The sequence below is a fragment of the Phoca vitulina genome, unplaced genomic scaffold (assembly GCF_004348235.1).
Source record: "Phoca vitulina isolate PV1807 unplaced genomic scaffold, GSC_HSeal_1.0 scaffold63, whole genome shotgun sequence".
Lineage (NCBI taxonomy): Eukaryota > Metazoa > Chordata > Mammalia > Carnivora > Phocidae > Phoca > Phoca vitulina.
The window spans coordinates 2878255-2893332 of NW_022589766.1; the positions used below are offsets into that span (position 1 = coordinate 2878255).

The window sequence follows — 15078 nt, forward strand, 5'->3', positions numbered from 1 at the left end:
GCTCTAGCACTAGTCACATCTGCATTCCATCCAATGGGAAGAAGCACACACCTTTCCTTTTAAAAAACAGAAAAACGGCTTTATTGGGATATAATTCACACACCTTACCATTTACCCAATTAAAGTGTACAATTCGGTGGCTTTTAGTGTAGACAGGATTGTGCAACCACCACTACAATCTAACTTTAGAATATTTTCATCCTGTGTTCAGCCCTGTACTCATTCTCTACCCAAAGTCCTAGGCAACCACAAATCTAAATTCTGTCTGCAGATTTACCTATACTGGACATTGCATATAAATGGAATCATACAATATATGGTTTTTGCATCTTTTCATTTAAGGTTTCCAAAGTTCATCCATGTTCTTTTTATTGTGGAATACTAGTCCATTGTATGGATATACATTTATCCATCAGTTGATGGACATTTGGGTTTCACTTTGGGTTATAAATAATGTTGCTATGAACATTTGTGTTCAAGTTTTTGTGTGAACATGTTTTTTTCTAAAGTATATAGTTAGGAAGAATTGCTGGGTCATAAGGTGATTCCAGGTTTAACTTTCTGAAGAGGCAGAGTTCCATAGTGCCTCCGCCGGTTAACATGTCCACTAGCAAGGTGTGACTTCTCCACACCCTCCCCAGTGCTTGTTCCTGTTGGCCATTTTAATCCTAGGCATCCAGTGGTGTATTTTGTAATTTTGTATTAATGACATAAGCATCTTTTCATGTGCTCATTGTCTGTCTTTGGAGAAATCACCTATAGAAATCCTTTGCCCATTTTTAAATTGGGTTGTCTTTTATTGTTGAGTTGTAAGAGTTCTTTATATATTCCAGTACCAGTCTTTAAGATTTGCAGATAATTCTCCCATTCGGTGGGTCATCTTTTCACTTGTTGGATGGTTTGCAACACAAAATTGTTCGTTTAGATAGTCCAACTTGTGTCATAAGAAACAGTTGTCTAATCCAAGGTTATGAAGATTTGCTCCTGTTTTCTTTTTTTAAAGATTTTTTTTTTTAATTTATTTGACAGCGAGAAAGGGAACACAAGCAGGGGGAGGGGTGGAGGGAGAAACAGACTCCCCACTGAGCTGAGAGCCCGACGTGGGGCTCGATCCCAGGACTCTGGGATCATGACCTGAGCCGAAGGCAGATGCTTAACAACTGAGCTACCCAGGCGCCCCTTCGAGATGTTTTATAGTAGATGTTTTATCGTTTTAGCCTTTACACTTAGGTCTTTGGTGCATTTTCGGTTACTTTTTGTGTGCGATGTGACCCCTTCCCTTTGAAGGACTTTCCTGGCAAACTGCATGTACGCTGCTCTGCTCTCATTCACCGGCTGAACTGAGTTAACGTGGCTACACCCATCTCATCTGCGAGAGGCTGGGCAATGTGTGTTTCAGGCATCTTGTATCAAATGTAGGTTGTGAACCTGTTCAGCCATAGTCTAAGCAAGTCAATTCTAGCTTCGTTTTTCAAATACATGGATCTGGCGGTTTTTCACCTGCGAGGATTTAGCAGGGTGTTCAGCGCGAACCGGCGCTGGCTCTCACTCCCTCGGGGACCTGCCCCCAGGACAGAAGTCCCAAGCGACTTACCGGCCTTTACCCTCCACCCCCACCCTCCGGCGAGTTCGGGCTCTTGGGGGAAATGGAACAGCGCCCTTCGCGGCTCCCTGCCGTCCCCCGCGTTGCCCGCGGCCCGCCCCTCGCCGCGCCGCGCCCACTCGGCCCCCGGAGCCGCCCTCCCCGCGGAAGCCGGGACGCCGGCCGGGCGATAACGCCGCAGGGCCGCGGGCGGAGCTGCCGTGCGCCATGGCCGCGTCCCCCGGAGCGCCCCGGGCCCCCGCGGACGAGGCGCCGCCGCCCCAGCCGGAAGCGCGCACCTCGGAGCGCAGCTCGGTGAGCTCGGGGCGAGGGCGAGCGGGGAGCCGGGGCTGCGCGAGGGACGCGGCGGGAAGGTGCGCGGGCCCCAGCCTTCAGGCTTCCGAGCCCCCCTAGTGGACTTGGACAGTTGAGAGCCGAGAGGCCGAGATACTCGGGAGCCCCAGAGAGAACAGGATGGGAAACTGAGTCCTAGACAAGTGAAGTAACTTGTTGCATTGATTCAGCGAGGCTGGCAGGACCAGCGCCAGTCTCTGGGTTTCTGATTCCCAAATTAGGGCTCTTGCCCGCCACAGTCCAGGTCTTCCCAGAGCTCTCGGGCACCCTGGGCAGGTAGGACTTCCCGGTGTGTGTGTCGGGGGGCGGGGGGGGGGGTCTGCCTCCCCTCCCCAGTCTCCTGGCACGTGGTGTGGGCGCAGGCAGCCCCGCACAGCCTGGCGCCGGGCTTCTCCTGCAGACTCTCCCAGAGATGACTTCCTGGCAAGCAGGCCCCCCAGTGAGGGTGGAGGGCAGGTGGGAAGCCAGCGGTGTCCTCAGGCCTTCCTCATCCCCTGCGTGGATGGGGCTGGCGCAAGCCGGCCAGGGTGGCTGTATGCGAGAGAGGGGGTAGGACCGCTGAGCTTTGTGCTGAACAAAGACCCATCGCTTGCTCCCTGCTCAACGCATCCATTGTCTGTGGCTTCACTTCAGCACCTGGATTCCCTTTGTCGACTCAGAGCTTCCTGTCAGACACCTCAGAGCAAAGGCTTGTGGCCCCCAAGAAAGAAAGTGAGATAGGGAGGCCCCCTGGGGACTCTCGTTTCCCAGGGAAATTTAGAAATTCAGGGGGAGATGAATGGCAAGAGGGAAAACCGACGTTGCGAAAGAAGTGCCAGCATTTATTCTCATAAGGACCTCTGCGGTCTATTTTCCACCCCGCTTTACATGTGAGGAACCGAAGCTCAGGCCCGGTGCCGGACCTTGCCCTGCATCACACGGCTAGAAGTGGCCGACAGAATTTGAATCCAAGTTAGTCCAGCGCTAAAACTGGTGCTCAGTTAACTGTGAAAGGCTTATGATTTAAGTAGGTGAAACTGCCATCCGCAAGGCTCAGTCGTTTCAGCCGGAATTTCTCGATCTTTCAAGTGACTTCTCTGTGCCAGAAGCTCACTAGGCGCGTTTAGGGGGAAACAAGAGGCACATGGGGTGGGGTGGCGCTATCATGTTGGATTCTGCCTCTTATTAACAATTTCTGGAAATTGAAATAATGTTCACACAAACGTCAGAAAAGGAGATGACATCCTGCCTTGTGTGTGGTTTTCTTCTGCGGGTAGGAAGAGTGTGCAAAGGATATGATAAACCCTTATCTGGCAAGAACTTCCCTTTAGAAGGGCCCATTTGGGGTGTCCTGCAAGATACTAAAATGGGTGAAGTCATAGTCCTCTCCACTCCCCCTCTCATCCCCAAGCAAAGGGGGGGAAAAAAAAGGAAGGATTCCCAGCATCTTTTGAAGAAACAGGCTTTTACCTAGTGTCTTCATGACATTTATTTCTTCAACAAATACATATTGAGCATCTACTATATACCACACATGGTTCTAGGTACTGGGGACATGGTGGTGAATAAAAATTATAGCACATGCTCTCAGAGAGTTTACATTCTCGTGGGGAGAGGCAGGAAATAAATGAGAATATATCAGGTATTAGGTACACTAGAGAGAGTCGGGTAGTCAGGGAAGGCCTCTGTGAGGAGATGACATTCAGGCTTGAAAGGCAAGGCGTCAGCTCTGCAAAGACTCAGAGGAAGAGCCTTCTAGACAGAAGGAACAGGAAGTGCAAAGGCCCTGAGGCAGCAACGGGCATGGTCATTTTGAGGCATAGCAAGGAAGCTACCAAGGTTGAGGAGAGCAATCCAAAGTGAGGTGGGAAGGACGTGGGGGTTGATAGGGCGGGCTCCTGTAGGCTATATGGGAAGGACTTGGAATCATATTCAAACTGCAGTGGCAAGCTGTTGGGAGAGTTTTAAGCAGAGACAAGACACAATCAAATTTATGTTATGAAAAGATCACCTTGCCTGCTGGATAGAAAGTAGACAGTGGGGAATGAGAGCAGAAGCTGGGAAGCCACTTAGGGGACTACTGATAGATTTGGTGGGGAAATTGGGAAAGAGAAATCAAGGACTCCTAGGTTTGTGGTCCGAGCTGCTGAGTGGACATTGGACATTGGGGCCATTTAATGCACTAGGGACAATAGGGTTAGGAGTTGGTTTAGACAGTGGATGGAAATCAGGAGCTGTGTTTTGACCATGCTAAGCTGAAATGCCTGTTAGGCAACCATGTGGGTCTGTGAGTAGGCAGTCGAATATTCCAGTCTGGAGTTCACTGGATAGCTTAGGGCTTATGAGATATATACCTATCTCCATGCACACGCACACATGCACGCGTGTGCGCACACACACACACATTTGGAGTCATGAACTTTATTTCAGTGGTGGGCTAGTATACAGTCTCTCCAGAAAAATAAAGCAACTCTGATTTATAGCGTTTGCTGATTCCTGTGGTATAAATTCACCACAGCTGATTTCAGGCTGCCAGTGGTTCGAGGACTGGCCAAAGTCCTGAACAGTTAACAATCAGCTCCTGGAGCAAATAACACTCAGCTTCATTTTCTCATCAAGACAACTCTTGAAGTTGGCAGGAATATTCTGTTTGACACGGGAGGCTTCGAGAAATACAGTGCTTTATTCAGTTCACTCTGACTTGCTGACTCAGAGAACAAAACAGACTGCAGGAGGAAGCACTAAGAGGGAAATAGGAAGAACTTGTCCCGTGGGATGTGGGATCTTTGAGAGGTCATGGCTTAGGATTAATTTTTCCCTCTTTGTCTCACTTCCCTTTAAGATGATTTAGGACAAATGAGGACTAAGAGGTTACTGGAAAAGACCTCAAGGGACCTCAGGATGCTTACGGAGGCTCAGGAGGATGTGGGGAACTGTTGTGTATGGGCACAGGCGGGGGGCTTAGCTCCTGTGTCTCCCCTCAGGACAGCAGAGCCGGTCAACTCTCATTCTGTACCAAGGTGTGCTATGGCATTGGTGGGATCCCCAACCAGGTGGCCTCCAGCGCCACAGCCTTTTACCTGCAACTCTTCCTGCTTGATGTGGCCCAGGTGAGTGTGGGACGCAGCCCAGGGCCCCCTGTTCCCATGTTCCTTGGTACCCAGCTCTCCCTCCCCAACCTGTACTTCACTGGATAGATGGCACTTCTGTCCCCAAACTGACAGTAAGCCAAATGCCTTTGAGGGCAACCCCCTTAAGGATGTTTATTGCAGGCTGTTTATGAGAAAAATGGGGAAACAATATGAATGCCCAACAATATAGAAGTAGTTGGATAATAAATTGTGTAATATCCACATAATGGACGATTGTGTAGTCATTCAAAAGAACGAGCTAGATCTATACCAGTTGACTTGGAGAGATTTCCATGATGCACTGTCAAGTGAGAGAAGTTGCTTTTAGAGACGAGTATACAAAGTGATCCCATTTTACCAAAATAAAGACATGCCCCATATATGTAGGTACATGCGTATGTGTAAATATGGGATTCTACATGATTAAAATACAAGCATGAAGAAAATAAATTACAGAAGGATATACACAGGCTGTTACTGTTGCCTATGGCAGGGGATGGTGGAGGAGAGAGGGTAAGCAGAAAAAAAGATTTCTTGTATGGTACCCATGATTTTGTTAAATGACACTGATAGGATCTCATTTATGTAAAATTATAAATTATGAATGCACATAAATAAATGCCTGAAAGGGTGATCACCAAAATGCTCTGGCACTTGTCTCAGGATGAGGGGATTTCAGATGAGCTTTGCTCAATATTTTTCTGTACCGTTTGAATGTTTTTATAATGAGTGTGTCATTTATGTAATCAGAAAAGTTAATAAAACATTGTCATTGTGAAACGGAAAGTCTACCTCTGTCCCCTTCTTGCACAGATGAGGCTGCCCAAGCCTTCTCCAAAAGCGACTGGGCAGGAATGGTAACGGGAACGTGCCAGCATGTGGCTGTCAGCCCTCCCCTGCCCCTCTCTTCCCTAGCGCAGGTGTGCCCCAGAGCCTTCTGGATTTGTGTCCTGGGAAAGAGACCCCATAGACCTTTACACGGCGGCTCTGCCCCCTGCCAGGTTCCCAGCGCTTTCTCCTGGCAGGTGGGCAGGCCCAGACACCCTCTCTGACTCCGCCAGGCCTCAACCATCCTCCACCTGTGCTTTTCAGGTCCCTGCTGCCCAGGTGTCACTTGTCCTGTTTGGAGGGAAGGTGTCTGGGGCAGCTGCCGACCCTGTGGCTGGGTACTTCATCAACAGAAGCAGGAGGACAGGGTCTGGACGCCTCATGCCCTGGTGAGCAGCCCCATAGTCCTCAGGGTCCTGGCTTCCAACCCTGGCCTGAGGCCACTGTGTTTGTCACAGCCCTGATTCTTAGTGGAAACCCCTGTACACGGTGAGAGGACAAGACGGTAACAGGTGATGTCGTGGGGCTAGGTCAGGCTGAGCCATGCAGGAGTTCAGAGACATTCTTGGGGGCTCTCCGTCACCAGGAGGCACAGGGCTGGACAAAGCCTCCTAGGCTCCCAGGCCTGATCCAGGGGTCTGTGTGTGGCCAGGGTGGGCTGGAGGTCTTGGAAGTCCTCACAAAGGAGATAGGACTCGCTGATGCTCAAGGGTCCTGGATACAGGGAATGGCAACGCCAACCCCCAGGTGCCCCCGAGTTCTGCAGTGAATGGCCCCACACCCCAGGCTACCAACCCATCCATCAGCCACCCCTCCCTCTCCTCCTCCATGGTGAGCACCCTGGCAGCCCCAGCCCAGGGCTCCTGCTGGGGGCAGAGGACTTAGGCCCAGAAGGGTGTGGTTGTTTGGGGTTTGCCCTTCGTGTCCCCCGTCCTGGTGCTCCACGCCCGCTCTGCTTCCACAGGGTGCTGGGCTGCACGCCCTTCATCACCGTGGCCTACTTCCTCCTGTGGTTCCTGCCCCCCTTCACCAGCCTGCGGGGCCTCTGGTACACGAGCTTCTACTGCCTGTTCCAGGCCCTGGCCACGGTAAGCCTAAGCCGGTGCTCCCACCCCCACCCCCACCCCGAGCCGGGGCTTGGACTCCTGGAACCCCATTGCCGGCCAGTGGCCACTGTAAAGGGTGTGCGGAGGGGAGAGGGTAGGTGGCCCCGAGGGACCCACTGCCCGCCCCTGCTCAGCCCTCTGGCCTTGGGGGCATCAGCCAGGACGGGCCAGCCTGGGGCGGCGGGGCTGGGACTGGGGGCCGAGGGGGGCCAGCCTGAGCCCGGGGCCCGGGCGTCCGCAGTTCTTCCAGGTGCCCTACGCGGCGCTCACCATGCTCCTGACCCCCTGCCCGAGGGAGCGGGACTCGGCCACTGCGTACCGTGAGTGCGGGCGTGCGGTCGGGCGGGACGCCGCGGCCCCCGGGCCCGCCAGCGCCCGTCACCCGGCGCCGCTCTGTCGCAGGGATGACCCTGGAGATGGCGGGGACGCTGATGGGAGCCGCCGTCCACGGGCTCATCGTGGCGGGCGCCCACGGGCCGCACAGGTGCGGGGACGCGGCGCTCGCCGGGCCGCTCGCCGTCTCCCCCGACGCGGTGAGTGCCCCCGCGGCCCGGCCTCTCGGGCGTCGCTCGCCTTCTCCCTCCCGCCCCCCCCGCCGGCCCCCCCCCCCCCAACCCCGCGTCCTCCGTCCCGCCGACCCCGCTTCTCCGCCCGGGCGCCTTCTCAGCGGGAAGTAACAGATCGCAGAGCAGCAGGCGGGGAGAGGGGAGGGGAAGGGCGACGGGCAGAGGCAGGGGCAGGGGAGAGGGTCCGGCGTCCCTGCGGCGCGCTGGGTAACGCCCCCCCTGTGGCCCGTCGCACCCCGCCCTGAATAGGGGCCCCGCACCCCGGCCTCACCGCCGGTGTGCACGCACGAGGGAAACCTGGAAGCAGTCCCCCTTCCTCTCCCGGCAAACCAGATCTCTCTTCAGCAGCTAAGGGACGTGCATCTGTGTTATCCGTCCAGTTCAGCTATTTTCCGCTTAAGCAAAGGGTAGCACTGTCCGCCAGAACCCCAGGAGCCAACACTTACTCCTCCCTCGCCAGCCATTACCCCCACTCCAACCCATCACCAAAGCCGATGCCCGTGTTGGGCCCCAGATCTTCTGGACCTTGCATCCCCAACATCTCCCGGTCACCCCAGCACCGCATCAGCCTCCAGCCAGGCGGGATGACTCTGTAAACGAGTTCCCACATGGCTGGGCCTCACCTTCCGGACCCAGCCCAGGCTGCCCCTCCGCAGCTCCGGCGCGGGGCCTCTCCTCGGTGTTCTCTGCATCATTCTTCTTTGTCTGCTCATTTAAAAAATAGTTCAGATTTATAAAAAAAAAATTATACAGCTGTGGTTCTCCAAGTGTGCTCCCTGGGCAACAGCCGCAGCAGAGCCGCGTCACCCGGAAACTTGTTAGCAAGGCCAACTCGGGCCCCACCCGCAACTGGTGCTTTACAAATTTGGGGAGGGGGCCAGCAGTCTATATTTGAACAAGCCCTCCAGGGGATTCTGCCCCCTCCCCATCAGCCTTTGAGAATCAATGGTGTGAGACTAATACCACATCATGGCCCGGCAGGCACACAGTGAAGTCCTGTGTATCCATCCCCAGACCCATCTGCAAGGCCAGCTACTAATCCATCCGCAGACCCATTCTGCCCATGTGCGGTGCGAAACGAAAACACAGGGCTCTAGAGAGAGCAGGGAAGCCAGTCTGTCGTCCCCATGGCCCACTGCCCTAACCAAGGGATTGCTTGGGTCGAGGTGCATGAGTGGCCCCACCCAGGCGCCCTCAGACCCATCATGGCTGCCGGCCTAGGGCCGGGAGGTTGTGGCCTTGCCCCTCCCAGATGGACTCTCCCATGTACGCCTAGGCCCCCACTCAGGTCTCCAAAGGTCACTCTCTAGGTGGGGGTGACAGTGGCCTTGGGTTGGCCTGGCCTGAAGTGCAAAGCAATGGGCAGCAGGAGGCTGAGAACTCCACCCGTAGAGGTGGAGCCTCGTGTGGGCCAAGGCACAAAGCCTCGGGTAGCTCATGCTCTGTCGTCCCATTGGCTTCACTTACAAAACACAGATTCATAGTTAAAATGATGAAGCATAATTGAAGACAGTGAGAGCAGAGCATTAACGCCTACCACAGCTCCCTCCTGAATGTGGGGTCCTGTGCAACTGCGCGGAGCCCACCCAGGTGAGGCCCCGGCCACCTCCTTCTTTCTTTCCCTCCCCAGAGACAACCTCAGCCTGAGCAGGTGACTGACTCCCATGCATGTCTTTACACGGATTTTATTAGTCATATATCTTCCCCTGGATGACAGGTAGCACCATTTCTGTGTTCGCCCTTTATCTGGGTCCTCGTGCCTCCCACTCTGCTGTAGCTGTCTGCTTGTGAGTCTGTCTTCCACGCTCGAAGCCCCTCACTGGGGATGGACAGGAGTCACGTATTCACCCCTGTAACCTCAGGGTCTAGCATGCAGAAGTGCCACCAATGAATGTTTGCCTTAAAAAAATGAGAGAGAAAAAGAGAGGGGAGGGGCTCCGACCGCTGGTGGCACAGATGCCCTCCTGGTCATGCAGGACGCATAGGGGCAGCAGAAGGGCCATTCTGGGCCCAGAGATCTCCATCTCCTGCTCTGCTGATTGGGAGGAGAGGCGCCCAGCATCCTTGGACTTGGGCTGAGGGTCCCTCTGCCCTATTGGGAAGTACTCCTGCCCTGGGTGTCCCCACTTCCGTAGGTTGGAGACATCACCCCCACCCCAGTTCTGTCCTGTCCCACAGACTCGTCTCTACTCCATTGCAGCCGCCGTGCTTGCTCTGACTTACCCCGTGTGCACCAGTTTGCTCTGCCTCGGGGTGAAGGAGCGACCAGGTAAGGGGGTGCAGTCAGAGTGTGGGAAGCCGAAGCTGGGACAGGATTCCTCTTGGGCCTGGGTTTTGGTTTTGAACTCTGCCAAGCCCGAGTGTTACTTTCCCGTGTTGCAGACTCCTCTGCCCCAGCCTCAGGCCAAGGCCTGAGCTTCCTGGCTGGACTGGGCCTCACTGTCCGGCACCCGCCCTACCTGAAGCTGGGGATCTCCTTCCTCTTCATCTCAGCAGCCATTCAGGTACCTCTAGGCCTTGGCTCTGGCCATACTGACCCTGTGTAGGTTCAGGTTCCGCCTCTCGGCTCCACCAAGCAGAGTTAGGCTTAAATAGAGAGAAATGGTGGCTGGCACGGGTTCCAGAGAGTCTGGTGCAGGGAGGAGAGAGACCTACATAGAGCTTGTGGGACCAGGAAGGGTCAAGGCCTAGACACTAGGCAGCTGACAAAATCTGGGTAGTAAGGTCCACTAGCGGGGAAAGGGGGAGGAAGGACTAGGAATGGTATTTATACCTGTTTCGGGGCTGAGTGTCCTTTGGCGGGGAGGGGACTGCATGATGCATGATGATGGCAGCAACTGGTGTTTGAGGTCCCAAAGAAGAGGCCAGACGTACGACCTAGGCCTTGCCCTTGACTTCTGAGTTCCTGCCATTCCCGATACATGCCCACTTCCTGTTGGCCTCCTCAGGTGGAGCAGAGCTACCTGGTCCTGTTCTGTACACATGCGTCCCGGCTCCATGATCACGTCCAGAGCGTGGTGCTAACCATCCTGGTGAGTGGTCCTGGGGTGCTGGAGACAGGCTCCCTCAGCGACCTGAGCTGGGGACCTGTGTGGTTCTTGACAAGACATGTGTAGCCAGAATTCCGGTCAACATTCTGGACTCCTCTGTGATCTTAGTCACCTGCACTCCTGCGGAGGGTGGGATCGAGGCTGGGGCCATGAAGTTCCTAGCCATTGGTTCCAAGCAGGGCGCAAAGTCAAGGTCGAGCATCCCAGGTAAAAGCCAAGGCTTCTGGAACCTGGGTGGGTTAGGGCATTGGCAGCACAGCCCCCGCCGGCTGGGATGATTCTGTCTGTTCATAGGTCTCAGCTGTGCTGAGCACCCCGCTGTGGGAGTGGGTCCTACAACGATTTGGGAAGAAGATATCAGCCTTCGGGATCTGTGTGAGTGAGGCAAGAAGCAAGGCCCGGAGGGGGGAGGCTGCAGGGAAGGTGGCGGGGTCAGGGAGGTGACCTTGGAGCCTGAGCCTCCTGGGGGCTGGCAGGACTGATCTGTACTTGCCTGTGTCTTCAGGCCCTAGCAAAGGACCAGGTGCAGGGGTTATAAGTAAAGGGGTTATAAGGGGTTATAAGTAAAGGCCGGTGAGTGTGGGAATGAACGAGCAAGTCGGGGGCAGGTGGAAGGATCAGCGGGTGTATCTGTCTCGGCAGGTGATGGTGCCTTTTGCAATCCTGTTGGCCGCTGTACCCACAGCCCCGGTGGCCTATGTGGTGGCCTTTGTATCTGGCGTGAGCATTGCTGTGTCCTTGCTGCTGCCCTGGTAGGCTGGGTGAGGGGAAAGGGATGTGGAGCTTCATGTCCTTCCTAATGGGTGTGCCCTCTTTCACATCCACCTGTTGTCCCAGGCCCCTTGTGCCCAGCCTGTGCTGGGGACTGGCTGTCCCACCTACAGGAGATGGAGGCCACCAGCTCCATCCTTGGAGCGCTCCTGGAAGGGCGCCAGATGGCAGGAATGGTGGGCAGCTGTGTTGGGGGAAGGGGCTGTCGCCGGGCTCTCTGTGGGCCAGGATGACTCTGACTTGCTCTCTGTCCCCAGAGAGCTCTCAGGCTGGTGGCTGTCAAGGGGATAAAAGGGATAATTCTGCAGCCCTCTCCCCCAGGTCCATGCTTCCAGATGTGGTGGATGCCTTCCAGCAGCAGCACCAGCATGGCCCAGGCCTGGAGACCATCTTCTACTCATCCTATGTCTTCTTCACCAAGCTTTCTGGCGCAGGCGCCCTGGGCATCTCCACTCTCAGTCTGGAGTGAGTCCCAGGGTTGGGCTGTTCTAGAGGCACAAGCAACGAGTGGGGTGGGAAGAAGAGGGCAGGGTTCTCCACCCTAGTGGGCCGGGGGCCACCCACTCGTCTGCTCTTTAGAGAGTATAGGGCAACACCTGCCCCAGCTTTCTCCGCGCACATGACTGAGAGGGGCCTTTCTTGGGGGCTGTAACCCTCCTGAAGCCCCAGCTCCCCACATTCTCAGTTCTGTCGGAGCTCCCTGGCCAGCCCATTCCCTCACCTCTCTCTTCCACCATGGTTAAGCTGATCTGGCCGGGAAATGACTCCTACTTTCAGGGCAGCGTGGGGGTGGGGTATCAGGGACCCCTCCTGCCAGGCCCGGTGGGATCTCAGCTGCATGCGTGGATGCTCTTTCTCCAGGTTTGCGGGCTATGAGGCAGGAGCCTGCAAGCAGGCGGAGCGGGTGGTGGTGACCCTCAAGGTCCTCATCGGGGCCGTGCCCACCTTCATGATCCTCACCGGTCTGTGCATCCTCATGGTTGGCCCCACTCCAAAGGTGCCCAGCCAGGACCCTTCCCGCCGGCAGAGCCTTCAGAGGTAGGCACCCCGTGCACACGGGTACACACAGCAGGGTACCAACACCCAGGGATGCACAAACGTGCCCTGGTGTGAGGCTGACTGACGGGTCCGCAGTTGTCCCTGAGGCATTTACGCAGTCGAACGCTCCTGCCTCTGCAGACTCTTCCCACAGACTCATCACTCTTCGGTGATGCCATATGTTCCTGGGTTTTTTCTTTTTTTTAAAGATTTATTTAGTTATTTTTGAGAGAGAGTGAGTGAGAGCCTGAGTTGTGGGGGGGGGGGAGCAGAGGGAGAGGAAGAGAAGCAGACTCCCTGCGGAGCACGGAACCCAACACGGGGCTTGATCTTATGACCCTGAGATCATGACCTGAGCCGAAACTGACTGAGCCACCTGGGTGCCCCTGCTCCTGGATTTTCGTTCTTTTTTTTAAAGATTTTATTTATTTGTCAGAGAGAGAGAGAGAGAGCACGCACAAGCAGGGGGAGTGGGAGAGGGAGAAGCAGACTCCGTGCTGAGCAGGGAGCCCGATGCGGGGCTCGATCCCAGGACCCCGGGATCATGACCTGAGCCAAAGGCAGACGCTTAACGACTGAGCCACCCAGGTGCCCCCTCCTGGATTTTCTTCAGCTGCTCTGCACGTCCCTTCTCAGTCTCCCCTCCTCGATTATCCGTTGGCTGTGGTGTGGAAGGGCTCCCTCCTTGGCCCTGCTCCCTTTGCTCTCCATAATGCCAGGCACCTCGTCCACTTGCTTGATCTCGAGCCCCTCTTGTGCCTCGTGACTCCTAAAGCTGCCCCTACCCCCTGGACTTCCTTCAAGTTCCGGATCCATGTGTTTGGCTCTCACTGGCACGTCTCCACCCGATGTCCCACAAGCATGGAGTCACTTTCAAAGAGCCCTGAACTACTGAACTCATCTTCTTTCCCTGTGGGCCTTCTCCTCCTGTGATGGCGCCATCCTCCCTCCTGGGAGCCGAAAGCTGGGGCTTCTACTCTTTCCCCCACAGGCTGTGCTGAGCCGTGCCCTGAACCTTGTTCTCCCGGCTTCCAGGGCGCTGATCCCGCTGCACAGGGCTGAGAGGCCCACCGGCTGGCTTGCCCAGTGGACTGTGGGGATCTTGGAGCTGGGGCTGGGTTTTACTCGTTTCTGCGTGCCCAGCCCAGCACGGACGGAGGCCAAGGCCACGCTGGCGCCACAGCGCCAGGACGTCTGGGCCGGCAGCTTTCACAAGCATGTGGCCGCCTGTTTGGAGATGCTCACACACCCACCAATACCAGCACACGTCCACACAGAGGAACACACGGGATTGGCAGGAAGTGACACTGTCATCGGCCCCTCGTTCTCGGTGTGGATGGCTCAGACTCTGGCCCAGGAACACTGAGGTCACACGCACACTCAGAGTGACACGCAGATGGGGAATTGCTGGATGGACTTGGCGAAAAAACAGGGGCTATAGCTTTATTCTAGGGGTGGGGGAGGGAGGAGCTGCTAGGGAGGCGGGGAGCTGCCACTGTCACGTCTATAGGGGTCCACGTTCTGACACCGTCCCCCTCCGCCCTCATCTGTCTCTTTGGTTTCTTTCCCTTTTGCAGGAGGACCAGCTACAGCCTCGCTTGAGGGCTGGCCTTGTGTGGCCTGGAACAGCAGGGGCCGCCGTCTTCCGGGCCCGGAGTCCCTCTTTCTTCTCAGTCCTTAGCGCACCGACTTCGAAGGTTACACGTGACCTGTCTCTTCCCCGGGATATGGAGTCTTCGGGGACACCTCCTGAAGGGACTGGCCTGGGCTCCGGGACCCTCGCCTGCCACTTCTTGCTTGTTGAGCACAGACCAGGTCAGATAGGCCTGTGCCCCGGACCACCCAGCTCCAGGTAACCGTGACCTAGAAAGCATCCCAAGAGCAACTATTCCTGGGAAAAGGAAGCCCCACAACTTGCTCACCCGACAGGACAGACGCACAGACCTCTTGCTCTTCCTGATGCTCCAGTGGACATCCGAGAGGCTGACAGACACCACATGAATGGGCAGAGTGGGGACAGATGGACATGCTGGGGATGACATCAGCAGAGACACAGATAGAGGCACTGAGACCAACAGACCCCAGAGGGAGCAAATGGGGACAGCAGGCGGGGAGGAGACTGACCTGGACACGAGAGGCATTTCTCAAGGCTTTGGGCTTGTTCAGATAAGCCGGCAACAGTTTCTGGAATCAGACACAGGCTGATATTGAGGTACCAAACATCAATCATTTTTAGGAACAAAAGTTATTTTTGTGGAAATACTTTTCTGAAATTGTATCTTACAAAGGCACAGGGACCACAGTTTTCTAAAGGCTGTATCTTTGGGGAAAAAAGATCCACTGAGGTTTATTTAAAAAAAAAAAATATATATATATATATATATATATATATATATAAAAGGCTTTATCTTCTATTGAGTCTGTAAAATATGACTGTGGCCATCTCTCTCATCCCACCTCCTGGGTAACCACCGCCCAAGAAGGGAAGGGGGAGGGTGCCTGGTGTCACTGCACCTGGCTATGTCTCCCTAACCACATACCCTGACCCTGCATTTCCTCAGACCAGAGATGGCCATGTGGGAGGTGGGTTCCTTCTTTCCTTTGGAAGAGATAAGAAGTGGAGACTCTAGAGTAGCCCAGGGCAGCAGGCCGCAGTGGGCTGCGGAGGGGTTG

The 15078-nt window shown here is 55.3% G+C and overlaps 1 protein-coding gene across 1 annotated transcript; it reads left to right on the forward strand.

The window, feature by feature from the left end:
- The first annotated feature begins 1848 nt into the window (after positions 1–1848).
- Positions 1849–14727, forward strand: MFSD2B (major facilitator superfamily domain containing 2B). The gene is made up of 13 exons (XM_032391647.1): positions 1849–5025; positions 6139–6263; positions 6839–6962; positions 7222–7300; positions 7383–7513; positions 9725–9815; positions 9929–10050; positions 10495–10578; positions 10891–10971; positions 11239–11348; positions 11689–11832; positions 12229–12405; positions 13983–14727. The coding sequence occupies exons 1-13, from the start codon at positions 4858–4860 to the stop codon at positions 14005–14007; spliced, it is 1461 nt and encodes a 486-aa protein (XP_032247538.1). The 5' UTR covers positions 1849–4857; the 3' UTR covers positions 14008–14727.
- Positions 14728–15078: the final 351 nt, after the last annotated feature.